This window comes from Pelophylax lessonae, assembly GCF_965119305.1.
Source record: "Pelophylax lessonae genome assembly, chromosome: 11".
NCBI classification, from domain to species: domain Eukaryota; kingdom Metazoa; phylum Chordata; class Amphibia; order Anura; family Ranidae; genus Pelophylax; species Pelophylax lessonae.
The window spans coordinates 166,464,152-166,486,729 of NC_138778.1; the positions used below are offsets into that span (position 1 = coordinate 166,464,152).

The 22,578-nt window shown below is 43.2% G+C and overlaps 1 protein-coding gene across 1 annotated transcript in view; it reads right to left on the minus strand.

The window, feature by feature from the left end:
- P3H4 (prolyl 3-hydroxylase family member 4 (inactive)) overlaps positions 1-17,593 on the minus strand; it is a 58,933-nt gene extending 41,340 nt beyond the window's left edge. Inside the window, exons 1-2 of the mRNA XM_082273019.1 lie at positions 16,824-17,593; positions 2,539-2,688 (exon numbers count right to left, since the gene is read on the minus strand). Coding sequence (XP_082129145.1) covers positions 2,539-2,688; positions 16,824-17,303 — 630 coding nt within the window. The 5' untranslated portion in view covers positions 17,304-17,593. The remainder of the gene's footprint in view (positions 1-2,538; positions 2,689-16,823) is intronic.
- Positions 17,594-22,578: the final 4,985 nt, after the last annotated feature.

The following is a 22,578-nucleotide window of genomic DNA, read 5'->3' on the forward strand; positions in this document are numbered from 1 at the left end:
ACAATAAAACACATGGCCACTCACTAGAACTAGAAGAAAACCGGTTTAACCTTAAAATACGTAAGGTGTTCTTTACTGTCAGAGCAGTAAGGATGTGGAATTCTATTCCACAAGCAGTCGTATCAGCAGGGAGCATTGATAGTTTCCAAAACCTATTAGATGGGCACCTTAAAGACCACAACATACAGGGGTATACGATGAACGGTTAACAGCAAACACACACACATCATAGGTTGAACTGGATGGACTGATGACTTTTTTCAGCCTCACAAACTATGTAACTATGTAACCTTTACCCTCAGCTTTTTTAGCAAGGCAATGGTTGTCTTGGAGATGTGATATCATGTTTGAATACTGCCCTGTGGCCCAGTCCCTGAAGGGAGGGAATCATGCTCTGCCTCAGTATGTCACAGTACATGTTGGCATTTATGGTTCCCTCAATGAACTGTAGCTCCCCAGTGTCGGTGTTCCGTGAGAATTACCTACCCGTGAGAAAAACCTACCTTCGTCACTTCCGGTTGCACGGCACTGTATGTCATTCGGCGTTTACATTAAAACAGCTGTGCTGCAATACGAGTGATCTCCACTCCTGTCCCTGTCACTTCCCTCATCTCGGCTAGTAAATATAAAAGCGGCGGCGGGTGTATGAGAACATAAATCACGAGCCGAGACCCGCTTTTATATTTACTAGCTAAGATCAGGGGAGTGACAGGGACAGGAGCGGAGATGACTTATATTGCAGCACACTTGTTTTAATGTAAGCGTGGCGTGGGTAGGTTTTTTTCACGGACGCCGTGATAATTTCCTACTAGTGCGCATGCGCACTAGTCATGTCCTCAGCTCTTTCATTAGGTATCCAGGGCTGTGAACATGCGCACTGCTGCGCTGCTCAGCTGTTCCTGGCCGGAAGTGACGAGGGTAGGTTTTTCTCACGGGGTAGGTAATTCTCACGGAACACCGGCAGCACTCATGCAGCCCCACACAATGACACTCCCACCACCATGCTTGACTGTAGGCAAAACACACTTGTCTTTGTACTCCTCACCTGGTTGCCACCACACACGCTTGACACCATCTGAACCAAATAAGTTTATCTTGGTCTCATCAGACCACAGGACATGGTTCCAGTAATCCATGCCCTTAGTCTGCTTGTCTTCAGCAAACTGTTTGCGGGCTCTCTTGTGCATCATCTCTAGAAGAGACTTCCTTCTGGGATGACAGCTATGCAGACCAATTTCATGCAGGGTGTGGCGTATGGTCTGAGCATTGATAGGCTGACCCCCGTCCCCCTCCACCCCTTCAACCTCTGCAGCAATACTGGCAGCACTCATACGTCTATTTCCCAAAGACAACCTCTGGATATGACGCTGAGCATGTGCACTAAAATTCTTTGGTCGACCATGGCGAGGCCTGTTCTGAGTGGAACCTGACCTGTTAAACCACTGTATGGTCTTGGCCACCGTGCTGCAGCTCAGTTTCAGGGTCTGGCCAATCTTTTTATAGCCTAGGCCATCTTTATGTGGAGCATCAATTCTTTTTTTCAGATCCTCAGAGAGTTCTTTGCCATGAGGTGCCATTTTGAACTTCCAGTGACCAGTATGAGAAAGTGAGAGCGATAACACCAAATTTAACATACCTGCTCCCCATTCACACCTGAGACCTTGTAACACTAATGAGTCACATGACACCGGGGAGGGAAAATGACTAATTAGGCCCAATTTGGACATTTTCACTTAGGGGTGTACTCACTTTTAATGCCAGTGGTTTAGACATTAATGGCTGTGTGTTGAGTTATTTTGAGGGGACAGAAAAGTTACACTGTTATACAAGCTGTACACTCACTACTTTACATTGTAGCAAAGTCTCATTTCTTCAGTGTTGTCACATGAAAAGATAGAATAAAATATTTACAAAAATGTGAGGGGTGTACTCATTTTTGTGAGATATTGTATATACTGGAATTCTTTTTTTTTTTATATTAGTAATGGTGGTGATCAGTGACTTAAACCGGGACTGCGATATTGCGGTAGACAATCTGACACTAACTGACACTTTGTGGGAACTCGTGGCACTAATACAGTCATCAGTGCTAAAAATAAGCACGGTCACTGTGCAAATGACACTGGCAGGGAAGGGGTTAACATCAGGGGCAATCAAAGGATTAACTGTGTGCCTAGCCTGTGTTTTTTATGTATACAGTGTGCTGACTTTACTAAGGGAGGTGTTGAATTTTATTCCTTTCTTTGCAGGGAAACCAAATCCAGCACATCCCCGCTGACAGGAAGGAGCTCTGTATTGTTTACACATGGAGAGCTCCATCCTCACCAATCATCGGGTGCCAGTGATCATCCATTAGCTGGCACCCGCTGATCGGCTTCTGCTGTGGCTAATCACAGCAGAAGCCGCGGACGTCCCCTACCTGGAGGAGCAGAACCTATACATGATTCTGCGCAGAACGGCTGCCCTGTAGCATTAGATCTACAATGGGACGGTCCGCAAGTGGATATGCTGAGTCTTAGAGACTTATAGCGGACTCACCTCGAAGGGCTGAGCCTCTAAATCGATGAGGAATTCCTCCACTTCCAGCAGGGTCTTGTAATAATTCATGTACCGTAGCGTCATCTCATGGGTGGGGTTCTTCTGCAGAAACGTATGGGCAGCCGACACCGCTTTCTCCAACTCGTTGATCTAGAAGACATGGCAGAACGTTATTTCCTCCTTAACTTAAAGAGTTCTGTATTTTTTAGAAAATTACTTAGAACCTCCAAAGATTATATATATTTTTAGCAAAGACCCTAGAGAATAAAAATGGCGGTCGTTCCAATATTTTATGTCACACAATATTTGTGCAGCGTCTTTCAAACTGGGAAAAAAAATACACTTCACTGAATTAAAAAAAACTAAACCATAAAGTTAGCAATTTTTTTGTATATTGTGAAAGATGATGTCACGCCGAGTAAATAGATACCTAACATGTTACACTTTAAAACTGCACACACTCGTGGAATGGTGACAAACTACGGTCAATAAAAATCTCCATAGGCGACGCTTTCACATTTTTTTATCGGTTACCAGTTTAGAGCTACAGAGTAGATCTTTTTTATTGTTCTCGCTCTGGCGATCGCGGCGATACCTCACATGTGTGGTTTGAACACCGATTTCATTTGCGGGCATGACTTAAGTCTGTGTTTTCTTTTGTGCACGCGTTCACGGCGAGGGAGGGGCCTTTAAAATTTTTATTTTTTTCCTATTTATTTTATTCAATTTTTTTTCAGGACGGTTTTTAAAAAAAATGTAAATCTGATCGCTTTTATTGCTGTCACAAGGAATGTAAACATCCCTTGTGACAGTAATAGGCAGTGACAGGTATTCTTTATGGAGGGATCGGGGGTCTAAAAGACCCCAAACGCCTCCTCTGCACTTCAATGTATTCAAAATGCCAACGTTTTTTAAATTCGGCGCCATTAGCCGCTGAGTAAACTGGAAGTGGCGTCATGACGTCGCTTCCGGGTTAATACATCAGAGATCCGATCAAAGCAGAATCCGGCTTTGTATGGGACTCCAACCAGCTGGTTGCTCTGGTCTCCCGGTGGGACGGGAAACCCGGGCAGAGCCACGGAAGGTGACGGGAGGTGGGGGGACGTCCCCTTCAGCTCGCTGGGCTCCCGAACCGCATTGGCTGTTATCTTCTGAAAGTAGACCGCCGGCTCTAAAGAATGACGCCGGGATGATCCTGCAGCTGCATATCATCCCGGTACATGTTGATTCGCTGGAAGTGGTTAAAGTAGCATCAATGTGAACCAGGGCTCAAAGCGGTATTAAACCCAAAACCAAAAATATAATATATTGCAGATTACCAATCATTAGATGTGGTGGTTGCATTTGCTTTCTTTTTAGGCTTTTTTTCCCAATCTGTTTTCACCTGGTGATCTGACCAGTAACAAACCTCCTGTATTAGGGGTCATGCACACTGCAACTTAAAAAAAAAAAAGGCATTTGAGCTTTTATTTCAGCCTGAAGGAGCTTTTGTGCACGTTTTTATTAACCACTTGCCGACCGCCGCAAGTACATATACTGCGGCGGTCAGCCCCTCACAGGCAAAGTGACGTATGGGTACGTCAATAGCCTGTGAGGCTCTGGGGAGCGAGCGCGTGCCGCCGGAGGCGCGCTCCCGCGTGGTCACGGACCCCCCCGCGCGTGTGACCGGCGGACCCGAAAGTTCCACCCAAAAGTGGAACTTTCACTCATCTGCTTCCTCCTCCCTCCGGTGCCACATTTGGGGGGAGGGGGGAATGGGTACCTGTTTTTGACAGGTATCCTTCCCCACTTCCGGGAGACAGCACTGTGGCACCTCCCCTCGGAAGTTCCACCCCTCTTCTCCTTCCCCTGCTGCTGAGCCAATTCGAATGTGCAGCGCGCTTCGCGCATGCGCAGTAGGGGACCGGCTGTGAAGCCGAAAGGCCATACACGGCTTCCGCGCGCATGCGTGAGAGTGATGTAATCGCGCCTTCGGCCAATCAGATGGCCGGAGGACGTGAACCAGGAAGCAGGACAGCCGAACATGTCAGCCATTCTGTCGCTGTGCGGGCGGCACTGCGGGGGCTTCGTTCTGAGGTAAGTATTTCATAATGAGCTAGAATGTGATGCATACTAGCTCATTATGCCTTTGTCTTACAGGTTTTTTTTTTTGTTCTCATTTTTTTGTGTAGGGTTTACTTCCTCTTTAAAAGACATGGATAAGTGAGTTTGGGGAGGAGGAACTTGACTGGCCTGCACAGAGTCCTGACCTCAACCCGATAGAACACCTTTGGAGTGAATAGTTTATATTCCCATCGCACACCTTCCTGGATGTAGGCACATCTGTTGTGGGTGCTGCAGCGATCACCAGCTGGACACTGGATCTATCACAGATACATACATAATCGCCAGCACACCATGGATCATGCACAGCAGTACGAAGAAACTTTTAATTGCAAAAGGATCACATCAGGATTGGTGGAACATTTCTGAGTCATGCAGGACCCCTTCGTCAGAAATGTGTCACATGCCTGACGAAGGGGTCCTGCGTAACTCAGAAATGTTCCACCAATCCTGATGTGATCCTTTTGCAATTAAAAGTTTCTTCGGACTGCTGTGCTTGATCCATGGTGTGCTGGCGAACATGTATTTACCTTTGGGATAAATTAGAGCGGAGCCTGCGAGCCAGGCCTTCTCGTCCAACATCAGTGCCTGACCTCATAAATGTGTTTCTGGAAGAATTGTCAAACATTCCCATAGATACACTCCTAAACCTTGTGCACAGCCTTCCTGGAAGAGCTGAAGCTGTTATAGCTGCAAAGGGCGGTCCAAATCAATATTGAACCCTACAGACTAAGACTGGCCATACACTATGGGAAAAATTGTTCAAACTTATTTTCGAAAAATGAACACTCGGCCGTGAGAGCAGACCATCGTTCCATCATATAATGACCCAATTTTGAAGGATAAATCATTCAATGGACATAAATTAATCAGTTTTTCGTTCAGTTTGTCACATATGCCTAGTGCAAACGGTTCAGGCGAGAAACACATTAACCTTTCAATTTATCGTTCATTCTGCAGAATTTTCCAAACTGTTCCTTTGATATTTCAGTTTTGAAAAGTTAAAACCGATTTTCTATTTGTGCCCATTAACTGGACGAAAAAGGAACGAACGGACCAAATTAAAGATTTTTTTATCGATTTTCTGGCTAGTGTATGGCCAGCATTAGACTGGGATGCCATTAAAGTTTATGTGCGTGTAAAGGCGGGCGTCCCAATACTTTTCATAATATCATTTACTTTTAGGAAAAATACACTAAATTGCATTCTAAAGCAGTTGTAAACCGCGAATGTTGCAAAAAAAAAAAACAAAAAACAAACCTGCAAGGCAATGGCATAATGTGCTAGTATGCATCGTAAAAGCGGGCGTCCCAAGACTTTTCATAATATCGTTTAATTTTAGGAAAAATACACTAAGTGCCGATTCACATTTATTCGATGTGGGAACGCTGCGAATATATCTGCGCGTTCCCGCATCGCATCCGCAGCACTGCCATATGCGATACGCTGGGGGTGTCAATTAAAAGTTAACGACACCCCCAGATCAGATCGCATATCGCAGTGCGATCTGAGTGTTGTACAGAAGCAGATCGCACTAGTGTGAACCACCATGCGATCCGATTCTGCTGCGGACCAAAAAAAGGGTCCTGTGCATGTAAAGTGCGATTTCAGCCATACAAACTGTATGGCTCAATTTGCAACGCACAGAGATCGCATGTAATTTTAGGAGCAGTGCACTCCGAATTACATGCGATCTCTGGGATCGCATAAATGTGAACCGGCACTAAATTGCATTCTAAAGCAGTTGTAAACCACGAATGTTGCAAAAAATAAATAAATAAATAATAAAAAACTGCAAGGCAATGGCATAATCTGCTAGTATGCATCATGTGCGTGTAAAGGCGGGCGTCCCAAGACTTTTGACAATATAGTGTATGTATATTTTTAAATATATTGGAAATATATTTCTCTTCCATGTGGGATATAGCAGAAAAAATGGGTAGAATATTGTGTTTGTGTTTAAATTTAATTTAGTGTATTCTTCCTAAAACGGTGTGTTTGATTAAGATCTGTGCATATATTGTGCATACATAAAAAAATAGCATCTGCCACTATTTTATTTTATTATTATATTTTACTATTATAATTTTACTATTTTATTTTACTATTATATTTTACTATTATATTTTACTATTATATTGTACTATTTTATTTTACTATTATATTTTACTATTTTATTTTACTATTTTATTTTACTATTATATTTTACTATTATATTTTACTATTTTATTTTACTATTTTATTTTACTATTTTATTTTACTATTATATTTTACTATTTTATTTACTATTATATTTTACTATTTTATTTTACTATTATATTTTACTATTATATTGTACTATTTTATTTTACTATTCTATTTTACTATTCTATTTTACTATTCTATTTTACTATTATATTTTACTATTTCATTTTACTACTTTATTTTACTATTTTATTTTACTATTATATTTTACTATTATATTTTACTATTATATTTTACTATTTTATTTTACTATTATATTTTACTATTTTATTTTACTATTTTATTTTACTATTATATTTTACCATTATATTTTACTATTTTATTTTACTATTATATTTTACTATTTTATTTTACTACTTTATTTTACTATTTTATTTTACTATTATATTTTACTATTATATTTTACTATTTTATTTTATTATTATATTTTACTATTATAATTTTACTATTTTATTTTACTATTATATTTTACTATTATATTTTACTATTATATTGTACTATTTTATTTTACTATTCTATTTTACTATTCTATTTTACTATTCTATTTTACTATTATATTTTACTACTTTATTTTACTATTTTATTTTACTATTATATTTTACTATTATATTTTACTATTATATTTTACTATTTTATTTTACTATTATATTTTACTATTATATTTTACTATTTTATTTTACTATTATATTTTACCATTATATTTTACTATTTTATTTTACTATTATATTTTACTATTATATTTTACTATTTTATTTTACTATTATATTTTACCATTATATTTTACTATTCTATTTTACTATTCTATTTTACTATTATATTTTACTACTTTATTTTACTATTTTATTTTACTATTATATTTTACTATTATATTTTACTATTATATTTTACTATTTTATTTTACTATTATATTTTACTATTATATTTTACTATTTTATTTTACTATTTTATTTTACTATTATATTTTACCATTATATTTTACTAGTTTATTTTACTATTATATTTTACTATTTTATTTTACTATTATAATTTTACTATTTTATTTTACTATTATATTTTACTATTATATTTTACTATTTTATTTTACTATTATATTTTACTATTATATTTTACAATTATATTTTACAATTATATTTTACTATTTTATTTTACTATTATATTTTACTATTATATTTTACAATTATATTTTACAATTATATTTTACTATTTTATTTTAAGCTGATCTATTTATGCATGGATCTAAAAATCGCTGAAAAAAGCGATCAGTTAAGCTGATAAATGTGTCCCAGAATGCTTAGCTGTAATGTGTAGTCCAGATGGATGAATGAGTTGGGGGGGGGGGGGGGGATAGCTCAGGTCTGTGTCTGGATAGTACACTGTAGAAATACTTGTAGGGGGGGGGGGGGGTGAAGTTAGTTGCAGGCAGTCATTGCATGTCTGGGGACGTGGCAGCTCCCCCCGCCCCCCCCCATCTCCACTGTGAAATCTGAACTCTTCAGCCACAATACAATGAATGATTGAGAGTGAGGAGTCAGGACCAGGCACTCTCACTGGGCTCAGAAACTAGAAAAAATAAACAACATACTCTAAAAACTTTCCTGATCCTAAATGGCATACAAATAATAAAAAACAGACTTCCATTCATAAAAACGGACAGTTCTGTGACTGTTATTATAATAGAACATTTATTATTCGATTTTTTTTTTGTGGCTGTTAAAGCGAAGTTTAGATTTGAGTCCAAACCCTTGCGCCTCTGAAAAGCGATTTGCGTTTGGATCTCAGAAGCGTAAAACAAGAGGCGAGGAGCTGATCTGATGCCTCCTTACCACGTGTAAAACCCCACAATTGCCACACCAATGCTACAACCGCGTGCATTGCAAAAGAGATTTCTATCTATATAAATGGATGGTTTGCTGTGACTGTTATGATGATTATGAGTATTATTATATTTTTCCTGACTTATAGGCAAAAGTCAGACTTGAGGCTAAACTCCTGGGCCCAGGGTGGATAAAAATCTTCTTTTTTTTTTTTAAAGAACTGATTTATTTTTATTCAAATCGGATATTTTTTCATTTAAATCGGATTTTTCTTCATTTAAATCAGATTTTTCTTCATTTAAATCAGATTTTCTTTTATTTAAATCAGATTTTTTTTCATTTAAATCAGATTTTTCTTCATTTAAATCAGATTTTTCTTCATTTGAATCAGATTTTTCATTTAAGTCAAATTTTTTTTCATTTAAAATCTTAATTTATTATAAAATTTTTGGCTGTGAGTCTTATTACAATATATACAATCTTAATTGTTATATTATTTTTGGCTGTGAGTCTTATTATATTATATAAATAATAAATATATATTATATAAAATCTTCATTTATTATAATATTTTTTTTACTGTGAGTTTTCTTATATTATATAAATCTTCACTTATTATAATATTTTTTTCTGAAAGTGTTATTATATTATATAAAATCTTTATTTATTATAATATTTTTTTTCTACAAGTTTTATTATATAAAATCTTTATTTATTATAATATTTTTTCTACAAGTTTTATTATATTATATAAAATCTTTATTTATTGTAATATTTTTTTCTACAAGTTTTATTATATTATATAAAATCTTTATTTATTGTAATATTTATTTCTGCAAGTTTTATTATATTTTTTAAAACCTTCATTAGAATATTTTTTTTTCTGCAAGTTTTATTATATTATATAAAATCTTCATTTCTTATAGTATTTTTTTTTTGTGAGTTTTATTATATTCTATCAAATATAATATTTTTGCTGTGAGTCTTATTACAATATATATGATATCTTAAATGTTATATTATTTTTGGCTGTGAGTCTTATTATATTATATAAAATATTAATTTATTATAATATTTTTTTGCTGGTACTCTTATTACTTTATTAAATATTTTTTTGGCTGGGAGTCGTATTCTATTATATAAAATCTTCATGTGATTTTTTAATAACATCTTAATTTGTTTAAATATTTTTGTTGGCTGTTTTTGGTATTATTCTCAACATGTATTTATAAAATAAAAGAATTTGCAAATTTTCAAACACAACTAAAAATAAAAAGGGCTTTCTCACATTGGCAGCTAGGAGGAGGTAAAAAAAACAGGCTGCTGAGCCACGGTTTTTCTACTCACCAGAGTTGCACACATGCCATGGGTGCGGCATGGGTGCGGCATAACTACAGGCATCAGGAGGCGGCAGTACCACCTCCTGAACAACTGTCAGAGGCTGCTATGTTGCCCTCTGAAAAGCAATCCACTATGGATCACTTTTCAGAGGGCAAAAAACATTAAAGGAACACAAAATGTGACGAATGTGATACAACCACCAGATGGGAATGACAGCTGGGGACATATTTGCATGACTTGAAGGGAATTCACTGTCCTTGCATGAGCATACACGTGCAGTGATTCACTGTTCTTGCATGAGCATACACGTGCAGTGATTCACTGTTCTTGCATGAGCCTACACGTGCAGGAATTCACTGTCCTTGCATGAGCATACATGTGAAGGGATTCACTGTCCTTGCATGAGCATACAAGTGCAGTGATTCGCTGTCCTTGCATGAGTATACACGGGCAGTGATTCACTGTCCTTGCATGAGCATACACATGCAGGGATTCACTGTCCTTGCATGAGCATACACGTGCAGGGATTCACTGCCCTTGCATGAGCATACACGTGCAGGGATTCACTGTCCTTGCATGAGCATACACGTGCAGGGATTCACTGCCCTTGCATGAGCATACACGTGCAGGGATTCACTGCCCTTGCATGAGCATACACGTGCAGGGATTCACTGCCCTTGCATGAACATACACATGCAGGGATTCACTGCCCTTGCATGAGCATACACGTGTAGGGATTCACTGTCCTTGCATGAGCATACACGTGCAGGGATTCACTGTCCTTGCATGAGCATATATGTGAAGGGATTCACTGTCCTTGCATGAGCATACACGTGTAGGGATTCACTGTCCTTGCATGAGCATACATGTGAAGGGATTCACTGTCCTTGCATGAGCATATACGTGCAGGGATTCACTGTCTTTGCATGAGCATACACGTGCAGGGATTCACTGTCCTTGCATGAGCATATACGTGCAGGGATTCACTGTCCTTGCATGAGCATACATGTGCAGGGATTCACTGTCCTTGCATGAGCCTACACGTGCAGGGATTCACTGTCCTTGCATGAGCATACATGTGCAGGGATTCACTGTCCTTGCATGAGCCTAGACGTGCAGGGATTCACTGCCCTTGCATGAGCATACACGTGTAGGGATTCACTGTCCGTGCATGAGCCTACACGTGCAGGGATTCACTGTCCTTGCATGAGCATACATGTGCAGGGATTCACTGTCCTTGCATGAGCCTACACGTGCAGGGATTCACTGTCCTTGCATGAGCATACACGTGTAGGGATTCACTGTCCTTGCATGAGCATACACGTGCAGGGATTCACTGTCCTTGCATGAGCATACACGAGCAGGGATTCACTGTCCGTACATGAGCATATACGTGCAGGGATTCACTGTCTTTGCATGAGCATACACGTGCAGGGATTCACTGACCTTGCATGAGCCTACACGTGCAGGGATTCACTGTCCTTGCATGAGCATACACGTGCAGGGATTCACTGTCCTTGCATGAGCATACACATGCAGGGGTTCACTGGCCTTACATGTGCAGGGATCCGTGGCTATCCCCACCCGATGCTGGCAGAGTACAATGAAGCATCGCTTACGATTATCTGGGCTAAACTGCATCCTGAAATATTGAATACCTCCAGCAGTCAAAGGTGAACTAAAAGCACAGGTAAGTTTTTCTTTCTGCATTGGAAGTATCTTGATTTGGAGGACTAGATTGCTTTAGTTGTAAGCCGTCCAAAGACAGACAGATTTCTGTCCACCAAAAATATAGGAGGACGAGACATCCACCATCCTTTTACAACCTATGACCTCAGGGTCCTGCTTGTTAAAAAACATGCTGGACCAGGCTGTATCTAAACCACTTCCTTTAATGACACATTGCATTTTAGCCTGTTCCAACATGCGTGTTCAAATATAAAGGTGTGAAGGTGGCTTTAAGAGTCTCCAGTTTCCTCTATAGGCTTTTGCCGTACATCAACATAAGGCCTTTTGGGGGCAGCCTAGGTAAGAAACGGCCCAATAGTCACAAACGGCACTTGAGGTTAGGAGCCTCTCTTGTGTCTATTGGCAATGCCAGGGAAAAGCAGGGTTTTGCAGATCCACCTCTAGGTAGATGTCCATGTCACCATCTAAATCTTCCAGCTGGAAGCTCCTTAGATGGGGTCAAGTCAGGTGACAGAAATAAGCAAATCAGCATTCATCTGAATGACATTGCGCTGGCTTACGCAGTGCATGCGAGTCTCATCCAGAACATCTAACGCAAGGGTGTCAAACACCATTTCATTGTGGGCCGCGTCAGCATTATGGTAGTCCGCAAAGGGCCGGATGATTCTGAAGGACTAGATGTCCAGAGCAGCGCACCCCCTCTTAAATCAGATGTCAATAGTCCCTCACCCTCCCTTACACCACAGTGCACCAAACTTACCTGCTTCCTGTAAGAAACTGGAAAGCAGAAAGTGCAGGATCTGGAGGAGGACCAAGGGAGGACTGGAATCAACTGCCTGAGTCTGCTGAATGCTGAGACCAAGGGAGACAGAGGTGAGGGGGTGCTGTGCCTGCATAGAGAGGTGCAGGATCTGTGGGAGTTCTGTCCTCCTCTCAGCTGCTGACTGCTGAGACAAGTTGAGGGTGGAGATGAAGGGAGTGCCACAGCTACAGGAGAGGTGAGAGGGCCACATGAATTGCCCTGGAGGGCTGGATTCGGCCCACGGGCCTTGTGTTTGACACATGTGATCTAAAGTATTTGGTTTGACCTTGGGATTAATGGAGGGAGGGTCTTTTTTATCAATTTAATAAATGTTAAATTTGTTTCCATCATGGGGAGTCTGGATGTGGTCTACAGCAACAGATCACATCTAACAGTGATATTTCTGGATGCAATCAGCCAGCAATAGACCACTATCCCAGTGATCTATTGCAGCAGAAAGAGCTTTAGTTCTGGCCGAGCCTCTGCACTGACAGAAGTGATGTGATGTCACTCCACTTTTTCTTCATGGGGGGGGATCTAGATCTGGTTCATAGAGACCTGATCCCCCCCCCCCCCCCCACCCATGTAGCTCTACAGCAACAGCGATATTTCTGGATGCAATCGGCCAGCAATAGATCACTAACGCAGTGATCTATTGCAGCATGGGAGCTTCTGTTCTGCCCAAGCCTCCATATTGACAGAAGTGCTGTGTTGTCACTTCACTTTTTCTTCATGGTGGGGCTGGATCTGGTCAGAGACCTGATCCAGCCCCCTACTACACAGCTCTACAGCAACAGATCACATCTAACAGCAGTACTGCTGAATGCAATCAGCTACTATCACTATAGCAGTGATTTATTGCAGCAGGAAGAGCTTCTGTTCTGCCCATACCTCCGTATTGACAGAATTGCGTGATGTCACTTCACTTGCAATGTGGAATTGTTCAGCATTGTGTTTACAGCGCTTACTACCAGTACTCCTATGTAACACACTGTAGGGCAGAGATCCTCAAACTACGGCCCTCCACCTGTTGCAGAACTACACTTCCCATGAGGCATTGTAAAACTCTGACATTCACAGACAAGGCTAGGCATGATGTGAATTGTAGTTCCTCAACAACTGGAGGGCCATAGTTTGAAGACCCCTGCTGTAGCGGGAGCAGAAGCCCAGGAGCTCAATTTAGCTCCTTGACTTACTGCTGGGCCACGGCTGTGGGCTATCAATCCCATAGGAGCTGCTGTCACTCTGCATGCAGCCGGTTGTTCCCTAGACCCAGGTATGAAACAGAGTAGGCCACACACTGAGTGTTGGAGGACCACATGCCACCCAGGGGATGGCGTACAGCCGCGGGCAGCAGCCTGGACAAATCAATGACAGGCTGAAAGACGATGTGGCTGCACATTCTGGTTGATCAATGCATACAGGGATAGGTCTTGTATCCAGGGCTGCTCATCCGTCCCTGTATGCTGATAATCCCACGGACGTGCGATTATATCCATCTATAGCCGCAGCGCCTGTCAGCTGGTAATATCTGTCATGCTGTATCTCTGCTGGGGGGGCTTCACCCTAAGCACCAGTTCATACAGATCCAAATCGCATGACAAGTCGCACACTATTGTCAATGGAACTGTTCAAATCGGTGCAATGCCGCACAATGATGTCGCACTGACATGCTGCTTTGAAATTGTGCGATTCCAAGTGAAGTCGCATGATTTTAAAGCTGCATTCAGTGTGAGCGAGGGCTAAATCCACTATTTTGAGCTGTCACTAGATCAGCAATAGAGGAAAAAATCTAGATCTGGTGACAACTGTCTAGGATTTCCCTTCCTTTGGAGCGATCTCCTCTCACTTCCTGTTGAGTCTTCAGACAGGAAGTGGAGGAAAATCTACCCAAAGGGGACATAGACTGCAAAAAAAAATGAAATAAGATTGAAAAAAGTTTTGGCTTTAGGTATACTTTAAAGAAAACCTGTCACCTTCCAATACATGGATATCCAATCCACACGTTTGTCCATACACTTAAAACAAGTCTCCCAGTTTGCCCATTTTATTGATGACTGATCCATTTTCGTTAAATCTACCAACAATGATTGTAGTGCAAGGACTTGCCTGCTGGATACAGACTGAGTGGATCGTTTGAAAAGGCCCTTATATTTCATAGTTTTGGTAAATCTAAAGTAGATTGTACAAAGATTGCAAAGTGTATGGTGACCCTAAATAGATGACCTGACTATCGAATCTGTATTGAACAACCCCCCCCCACTATCAATCTACTCCCAGGGGACATCACACAAGACATTGAGTGATCAATTATTTTTGCTCTTACATCAGCTGACGCAACCTTGTGCACATTCTCTTCCATCCAAATAGGCACCTGACCTGACCAGAGAGGATATACTGAGCGTATACAGGCCCAAAGGCATCATCAGCCAGTTGGGTATACTCCTTTTATGGAATGCCTTCCTTCACTGTACAAGTGGCCATACTTTATACAATTTGATTGTACAATCTCATTCAGATTTATCAAAACTATATAATATGAGGACAAAAAGAAACCACACAATCAATTCCCGACCCACATAGAAACACACTGCTCTTTAGCATACACGCAGGCTTGCCTAGGATTGGTTGATGTGTATGCATGTGCGTTTGTGCGCATGTTGCCTGTAGAGCAGCCTTTTCATTCAGTGGGCTACCCTACCTGTAAGAAACGTCCAGAAAGAAGTCCCCCAACTTTTTTAAATGCACCACTTTTGCTTTCCTTTCTTAAAGGTGCCAAGAACGTTCAATTTTACGCCCTACACTACAAGAGATTGTACAACTGAATTGTATCATCAGCTTTATGGACACTTGGTATAGGTTAGTGCAGTGGTCTCCAAACTGCAGCGGGGGGGGGGGGGGTCTGTACTATTTCTGCCACTGACACCAATGATGGGGCACTATTCCTCCCACTGACACCAATGATGGGGCACCATTCCTCCCACTGACACCAAGGATGGGGCACAATTCCTCCTACTGATACCAATGATGGGGCACTATTCCTCCTACTGACACCAATGAAGGGGCACTATTCCTCCCACTGACACCAATGATGGGGCACTATTCCTCCCACTGACACCAATGATGGGGCACTATTCCTCCCACTATCACCAATGATGGGGCACTATTCCTCCCACTGACACCAATGATGGAGCACTATTCCTCCCACTGACACCAAGGATGGGGCACTATTCCTCCTACTGATACCAATGATGGGGCACTATTCCTCGCACTGACACCAATGATGGGACACTATTCCTCCCACTGACACCAATGATGGGGCACTATTCCCCTCACTGACACCAATGATGGGGCACTATTCCTCCCACTGACACCAATGATGGGGCACTATTCCTCCTACTGATACCAATGATGGGGCACTATTCCTCCCACTGACACCAAGGATGGGGCACTATTCCTCCTACTGATACCAATGATGGGACACTATTCCTCCCACTGACACCAATGATGGGGCACTATTCCTCCCACTGACACCAATGATGGGGCACTATTCCTCCTACTGATACCAATGATGGGGCACTATTCCTCCCACTGACACCAAGGATGGGGCACTATTCCTCCTACTGATACCAATGATGGGACACTATTCCTCCCACTGACACCAATGATGGGACACTATTCCTCCCACTGACACCAATGATGGGGCACTATTCCTCCCACTGACACCAAGGATGGGGCACTATTCCTCCCACTGACACCAATGATGGAGCACTATTCCTCCCACTGACACCAATGACGGGCACTATTCCTCCCACTGACACCAATGATGGGGCACTATTCCTCCCACTGACACCAATGATGGGGCACTATTCCTCCCACTGACACCAATGATGGAGCACTATTCCTCCCACTGACACCAATGATGGGGCACTATTCCTCCCACTGACACCAATGATGGGACACTATTCCTCCCACTGACACCAATGATGGGGCATTGTTTATTCCCATTAATGATAGGGCATTGGGGGTGGGGGGGGCACAGTCCGGCCCCCTAAAGGACAGTAAATCAGCCCTTTGTTTAGAACTTTTGGAGGTCCCTGGGTTAGTGCATTGCATTGGTCAGTACCCCCTAGCTCAGGGGTGTCCACACTATGGCCCTCCAGCTGTTCAGGAACTACAATTCCCATGAGGCATTGTAAATCTCTGACATTGACAGACATAACTAGGCATGATGGGAATTGTAGTTCGGGAACAGCTGGAGGGCCATAGTTTGGACATAGCTAGCTCCTCACCTTGAAGTAGGTGTAATGCAGGTACTGGTAAGGGTCTCTTCTCTGGAAGGCTTGGAGGGTCTCCTTGTCTGGGTAGGGTTGCTGGAAGACTGGAAGGGTGGCCTTACACTTCCTTAGGCACACAGCCTTGGACAGGACTCTTCCGAACAGCCTGAGCTCCATCCTCCAGTCCTGCTTGGCCTCCAGTCCCCCCCCGTCCTCCTCATCTTCCAGCCCAGGGATGGAGGTCTCCTTGGAGCAGCTGTGTCCGCAGAACTCCTCGCTGTCCTGGAGGAGTCGGTGAAGCCTCAGACTGGCCTCCAGCGCCTTGGTGGCCTCCTTCCAGGACTGAGCCTCGTAGAGATTCATGGCTTGGCCATAGGTGGTCTGCAGAGGTCGCAGCTCGGATCGGGGGAAGCCTCGGAAGCTGTACTGTTCATACTGAGCCCGACACAGGGGAAGGGAGCTCCAGAGGAGGAGCAGCAGCATGGCAGAGGCCATCAGACAACTTCTCCAAACTTCTATGAGGATCGCTGGAGGACAGAGACTAATGAGAGGAGGGAGGGCTCGGGGCTCTGCTCACTGCCAGCCTCAACATACAAGGACTTCTTCCAGGGACACCTCTGGGCTGGGACAACATCAGGACATTCTCCTGGCGTCACATCAGCCTGAGATCAGATCCAGCTTCGTCCACTTTCATGGTCTGCACCCTTCAGGGGGTCATCTTCTGCCCAGAAAGAAGGGTGATCAGTACCTGGGTGCTGGCTGAGCTGTATGGAGACTTGTGCCCACCCTCTACACAAATCCCTGCTGGATCTCACTGGGTCCTAAAATCCCAAACTTCACAATCACAGCATAGAGAAAGTTTATTCTATGTCACTGGTGACCGACTTTATAGAGTTTATGTTCTGCCCAGAACTGGGGTGACCCCTGCCTGGGTGCTGGGTGAGCTGTATGGGGACTTGTGCCCACCCTCTCCAGAACTCCTCTCTAGCTCTCACTGGGTCCTAAAATCCCCAAAATTCCACAATCATGGCATATAGGTTTAGTCTATGTCAGTAGTGATCAACTTTCAAGACTTCTTCCGCCCAGAAATGGGGTAACCATCACCTGGGTGCTGGGTGAGCTGTATGTGGACTTGTGCCCAGAACTCCTTTCTAGCTCTCACTGGGTCCTAAAATCTCCAAAATTCCACAATCATGGCATATAGGTTTAAGCCCCGTACACACGATCAGATTATCGAACGATCTGTCGTCCGTTTTTTGTGGCATGCTAGTCTGATGTGGAAAGTGAAGAGGTTATTTTCATACGAATTTTCCCGTACGACAGAATTCTACTTCAGAAGTGATGTTATGTGTTGGATTGCTTTCTTTGTGTTCTTTCCTCTCTGAGCATGCCTAGTCTTGCTCATAAGATTTTTCCCCGTTGAAATCTGTGCTAATGAGACGAAAATCGGACGTTGTATTACGGAGGACAAAAATTTTATAGCCTGTACATCAGGATTTTGTCAGCCGAAAAGTTGGAGTCGGCTGTGAAAGCATCATACTAACAATCCGAAAATCGGCAGATCGGTCGTCGGACGAAATTTCCCTTCCGAATTTCTTATCGTGTGTACGGGGCTTTAGTCTATGTCAGTGGTGATCAACTTTCAAGACTTCTTCTGCCCAGAAATGGGGTGACCATCACCTGGGTGCTGGGTGAGCTGTATGTGGACTTGTGCCCACCCTCTCCAGAACTCCTTTCCAGCTCTCACTGGGTCCTAAAATTCCACAATCATGGCATATAGGTTTAGTCTATGTCAGTGGTGGTCAACTTTCAAGACTTCTGCCCAGAAATGGGGTGACCATCACCTGGGTGCTGGGTGAGCTGTATGGGGATTGTACCCACCCTCCCTAGAACTCCTTTCTAGCTCTCACTGGGTCCTAAAATTCCACAATCATGGCATATAGGTTTAGTCTATGTCAGTGGTGGTCAACTTTCAAGACTTCTTCTGCCCAGAAATGTGGTGACCATCACTTGGGTGCTGGGTGAGTTGTATGGGGACTTGTGCCCACCCTCTCCAGCAGTGCCCGAACAAGAGGCTTATTTAGAGACCAGGGCGAACATACTAAACTGCGCCCCCCCCCCCCCAAAAAAAAAAAAAGCATGTATGAGCATTATGTGTCAGCAAACCCCTGAAACTGAGCACTAGTCTGCATATTTACCACCATATTTACTATATTTACCACCTAAACATAAATTCCCCCTTCTCCCAGTACAAATCCACCTCCCTGCTGTAATCCCCCCTCTGAGCACAAATCATTGCACCCTATACCCGCAGCACAAATGCCCCCTCCCCCCCAAAAAATCAACCCTTCCAGCGCAAATCCTCTACCCCTAAATTTTCCCCTTAGAGTATACATCTTCTCCCATTTCACTCCAACACCCCCACCCCCCCAGCACAAATCTTCCCCACATCCCTCCTTCGATCACAAATCCCCCCTAAATCACTACTTTTAGCACCCCCCCCCCCCAAATTCCCCCTCCTAGAACAATACTCCATTGCCACCCTCCAAATTTCCCCTTCTAACACTAATCACATACTCTTTAATCTCCTTATGGTGCCCCCCAAACCTCACGTGATACCACAGTGCTGCCCACCCCTTGTCCTTGCCCTGCTCTCCAGAACTCCTTTCTAGCTCTCACTGGGTACTAAAATCCCCAAAATTCCACAATCATGGCATATAGGTTTTGTCTATGTCAGTGGTGGTCAACTTTCAAGACTTCTTCCACCCAGAAATGGGGTAACCATCACCTGGGTGCTGGGTGAGCTGTATGTGGACTTGTGCCCATCTGCTTCTGAATACCCTGCTAGATTTCACTGGGTCCTAAAATGTCACAATCACAGCACAGAGGTTTACTCCATGTCATTGGTGGTCATCCTTTAAGACTTCAACGTCTGCCCAGAAATGGGGTGAGCAGTACCCGGTTGCTGGGTGAGCTGTATGTGGACTTGTGCCCACGCTCTCCAAACCTCCGTGCTTGGTTTTACTGGGTCTTAAAAGCTCCAAACTTCACAATGACAGCATAGAGGTATAGTCTATGTCAATGTTGGTCAACTTTCAAGACTTCTTCTTCAGCCCAGAAATGGGGTGACCAGTATCTGGGTGCTGAGTGAGCTGTATGTGGACTTGTGTCAATCCATGCTCCTTGCTAGGACTTGCTGGGTCCTAAAATCTCAGAATCTTAGTACAGAGGTTTACTCTATGTCACAGGTGTCAAACACAAGGCCCGCGGGCAGAATCCGGCCCTCTAGGCCATTTTATGTGGCCCTCGCACCTCTCCTGTAGCTGCAGGAGAGCTCCAGTCCTCCTCCAGACCTTATACTTTCTGCTTTCAAGCAATGCCTCCAGCTTCTTCCTAGTAGCACCACAAGGTAAGGGAGGTGCACTGTGATGTAAGAGAGGGTGGGGGACTCAACTTTTGATGGTGGAGAGGCTCTTGACGTCTTATGTAAGGGTAGGGGATGCTCTTGACATCTAGTCTTACAGATACAACCGGCCCTTTTGAGGGCAATCATAATGCTGATGCGGTCCGCGATTAAATTGAGTTTGACACCCCTGCTCTATGTCATTGGGGAACATCCTTTAAAACTTCACCTTCTGCCCACCAATGGGTGGTGAGCAGTCCCTGGGTGCTGGGTGAGCTGTATGTGGACTTGTGCCCACCCTCTGCAGAACTCCTTGCCAGATTTCACTGGGTCCTAAAAGCCCAGAACTTCACAATCACAGCTTAGAGGGTTAATCTATGTCAGTGGTGGTCAACTTTCAGGACCTCATCGTCTGCCCTGAAATGGGGTGACCCCTACCTGGGTGCTTATGAGCAGTGAACTTGTGTCCACCCTGTCAAAAAAAAACCTTTCCAGATCTCATTGGGTTCTAAAATCCCAAAACTTCGCAATCACAACGTAAAGATTTACTAGGTGGTCAACTTTCAGGACCTCATGTTCTGCCCAGCAGTGGGGTGTCCTGTAGCTGGGTGAGCTTTATGTGTCCACCATTTCCAGAAAACCCAGCTAGATTTTACTGGGTCCTAATCCTAAAACTTCACAATCATGGCAATTAGGGGAAAAAAGAAGCATAATGCATTATTCTATAGAATGTATCGTGAGTGCATGGCTGGTGAATACATGGTAGGAGAAGTCATGATTAGGCCCTCAGGGGCCCAGAGGCATATGACGTGTCTTCACCCCCTGGAGCTTCTTGGTAAATGAGTTAAAGAAATCATGTCTGCTCTGGCTTCCTCCCATGTAGATGTCACTTCACGCTTAGCAGTGGGTAGGATGTCTGTGTCAATAGACTCTCTCCTACAATACCCTGGATATTGACTGTCATTATTGGCTCAGGCCACCCATAAGATTTACTTACCAGATTGGGACAGCCAGGGATAATTCCACAACGTAGGGTCAATTCACATCCAGGTGACCAAACATGATAAAAGGTTGTTGCATGGTACCAGATGTTATACAGACATCTAAGGCTCTGACCATATAATCTCTGTACAATCAAATTTAGATCTATCAAAACATGAGGACCTACCTAAAGTATCCAATCAATTTGTATGTAATCTGGCAGGCCCTTGCACTACACACTTGGTAGACCTAAAGTAGATTGCACAATCAGATTGTACTGGGTATTGGGCTATTATCTGTCCGATTATTTGGGATAAGTTGGGTTTGGTAGCCACAACAAGTAATGAGGAGACCACCCAACATGACCCCGTTCACACTGGGGCGACCCAACTTTGTCGGGCGACCTGTGAAGTCGCGGTGCGCAGCTCGCACCGCGACCTCGGAGCGGCCGGCACAGACTTCATATCATTGAAGTCAATGCAGGTCGCCCCAAAGAAGCTCCGGACCCTTTTTCTAAGTCGGAGCGACTTGTGTCGCTCCTATTAGAACGGGTCCTGTGCTGCTCTATGGCAGGCGACCCGCGGCGACTTGTCAGGCGTCCAGGTCGCCCCAGTGTGAACGGGGTAAAGGTTTGGATGGTAATGTTTCTCTCATACAGTCCTGCAGGCAGAATGAGAACTATTGCTTGCTTTAGGTTTAGAAGTGCGGCTAATTGTTGCACCTTTGAAAATCGATCTGAATAAGGAGTTTAACAGGCGGTGAGGAGGGATATGATGCCTCCTCACTACCCGTTTAGCCCTGTAAATTCTGCACCTGCATTCTGCATTGCACGCTGTTGCGAAGCATTTGCGGCATATCTCCATTCGCTTGCATGGGTCATGTTTGGCAGCTGAACTGCCCACCGAACACAGTAGGGGGATCATTTTTGCCGTGAGCGCAAACTAAGTCTTTTCGGACAATTCAGCAGCAATCAGACAAAATGTAAACTTATGTATGGCCAGCTTCAAACACATGGGGAATGGTGTGACAGTGCTGCAGCAGTTGTGTAGGGGATCAGGATACAATGGGCGCTACTTTGCTCATTGAGTCATGGTGGATAATTTGTGTACAATTGGTGATGCTGATAGGCTCCGTTCCCAGCCTGTTTTTGCACATTTTGGTGAGTTGTGTTTAGGGAAGCCTGTTTATTTTAGTGGGATGCCCTGTTGCACAAAAAAAGTGCAAGCACCTTTTCTTTTACAAAAATTGCACCTCACCAAAATGCATGGTACTTTGTTTCTTGCGTGTTAGCAAGGGTGCCATTAAAGGGTTAGTTCACCATTACCAAAAAACTATGCAGATAAAGGGCACCTGTAGATAAAAACAAACTGTTCATCTCTGACTAAA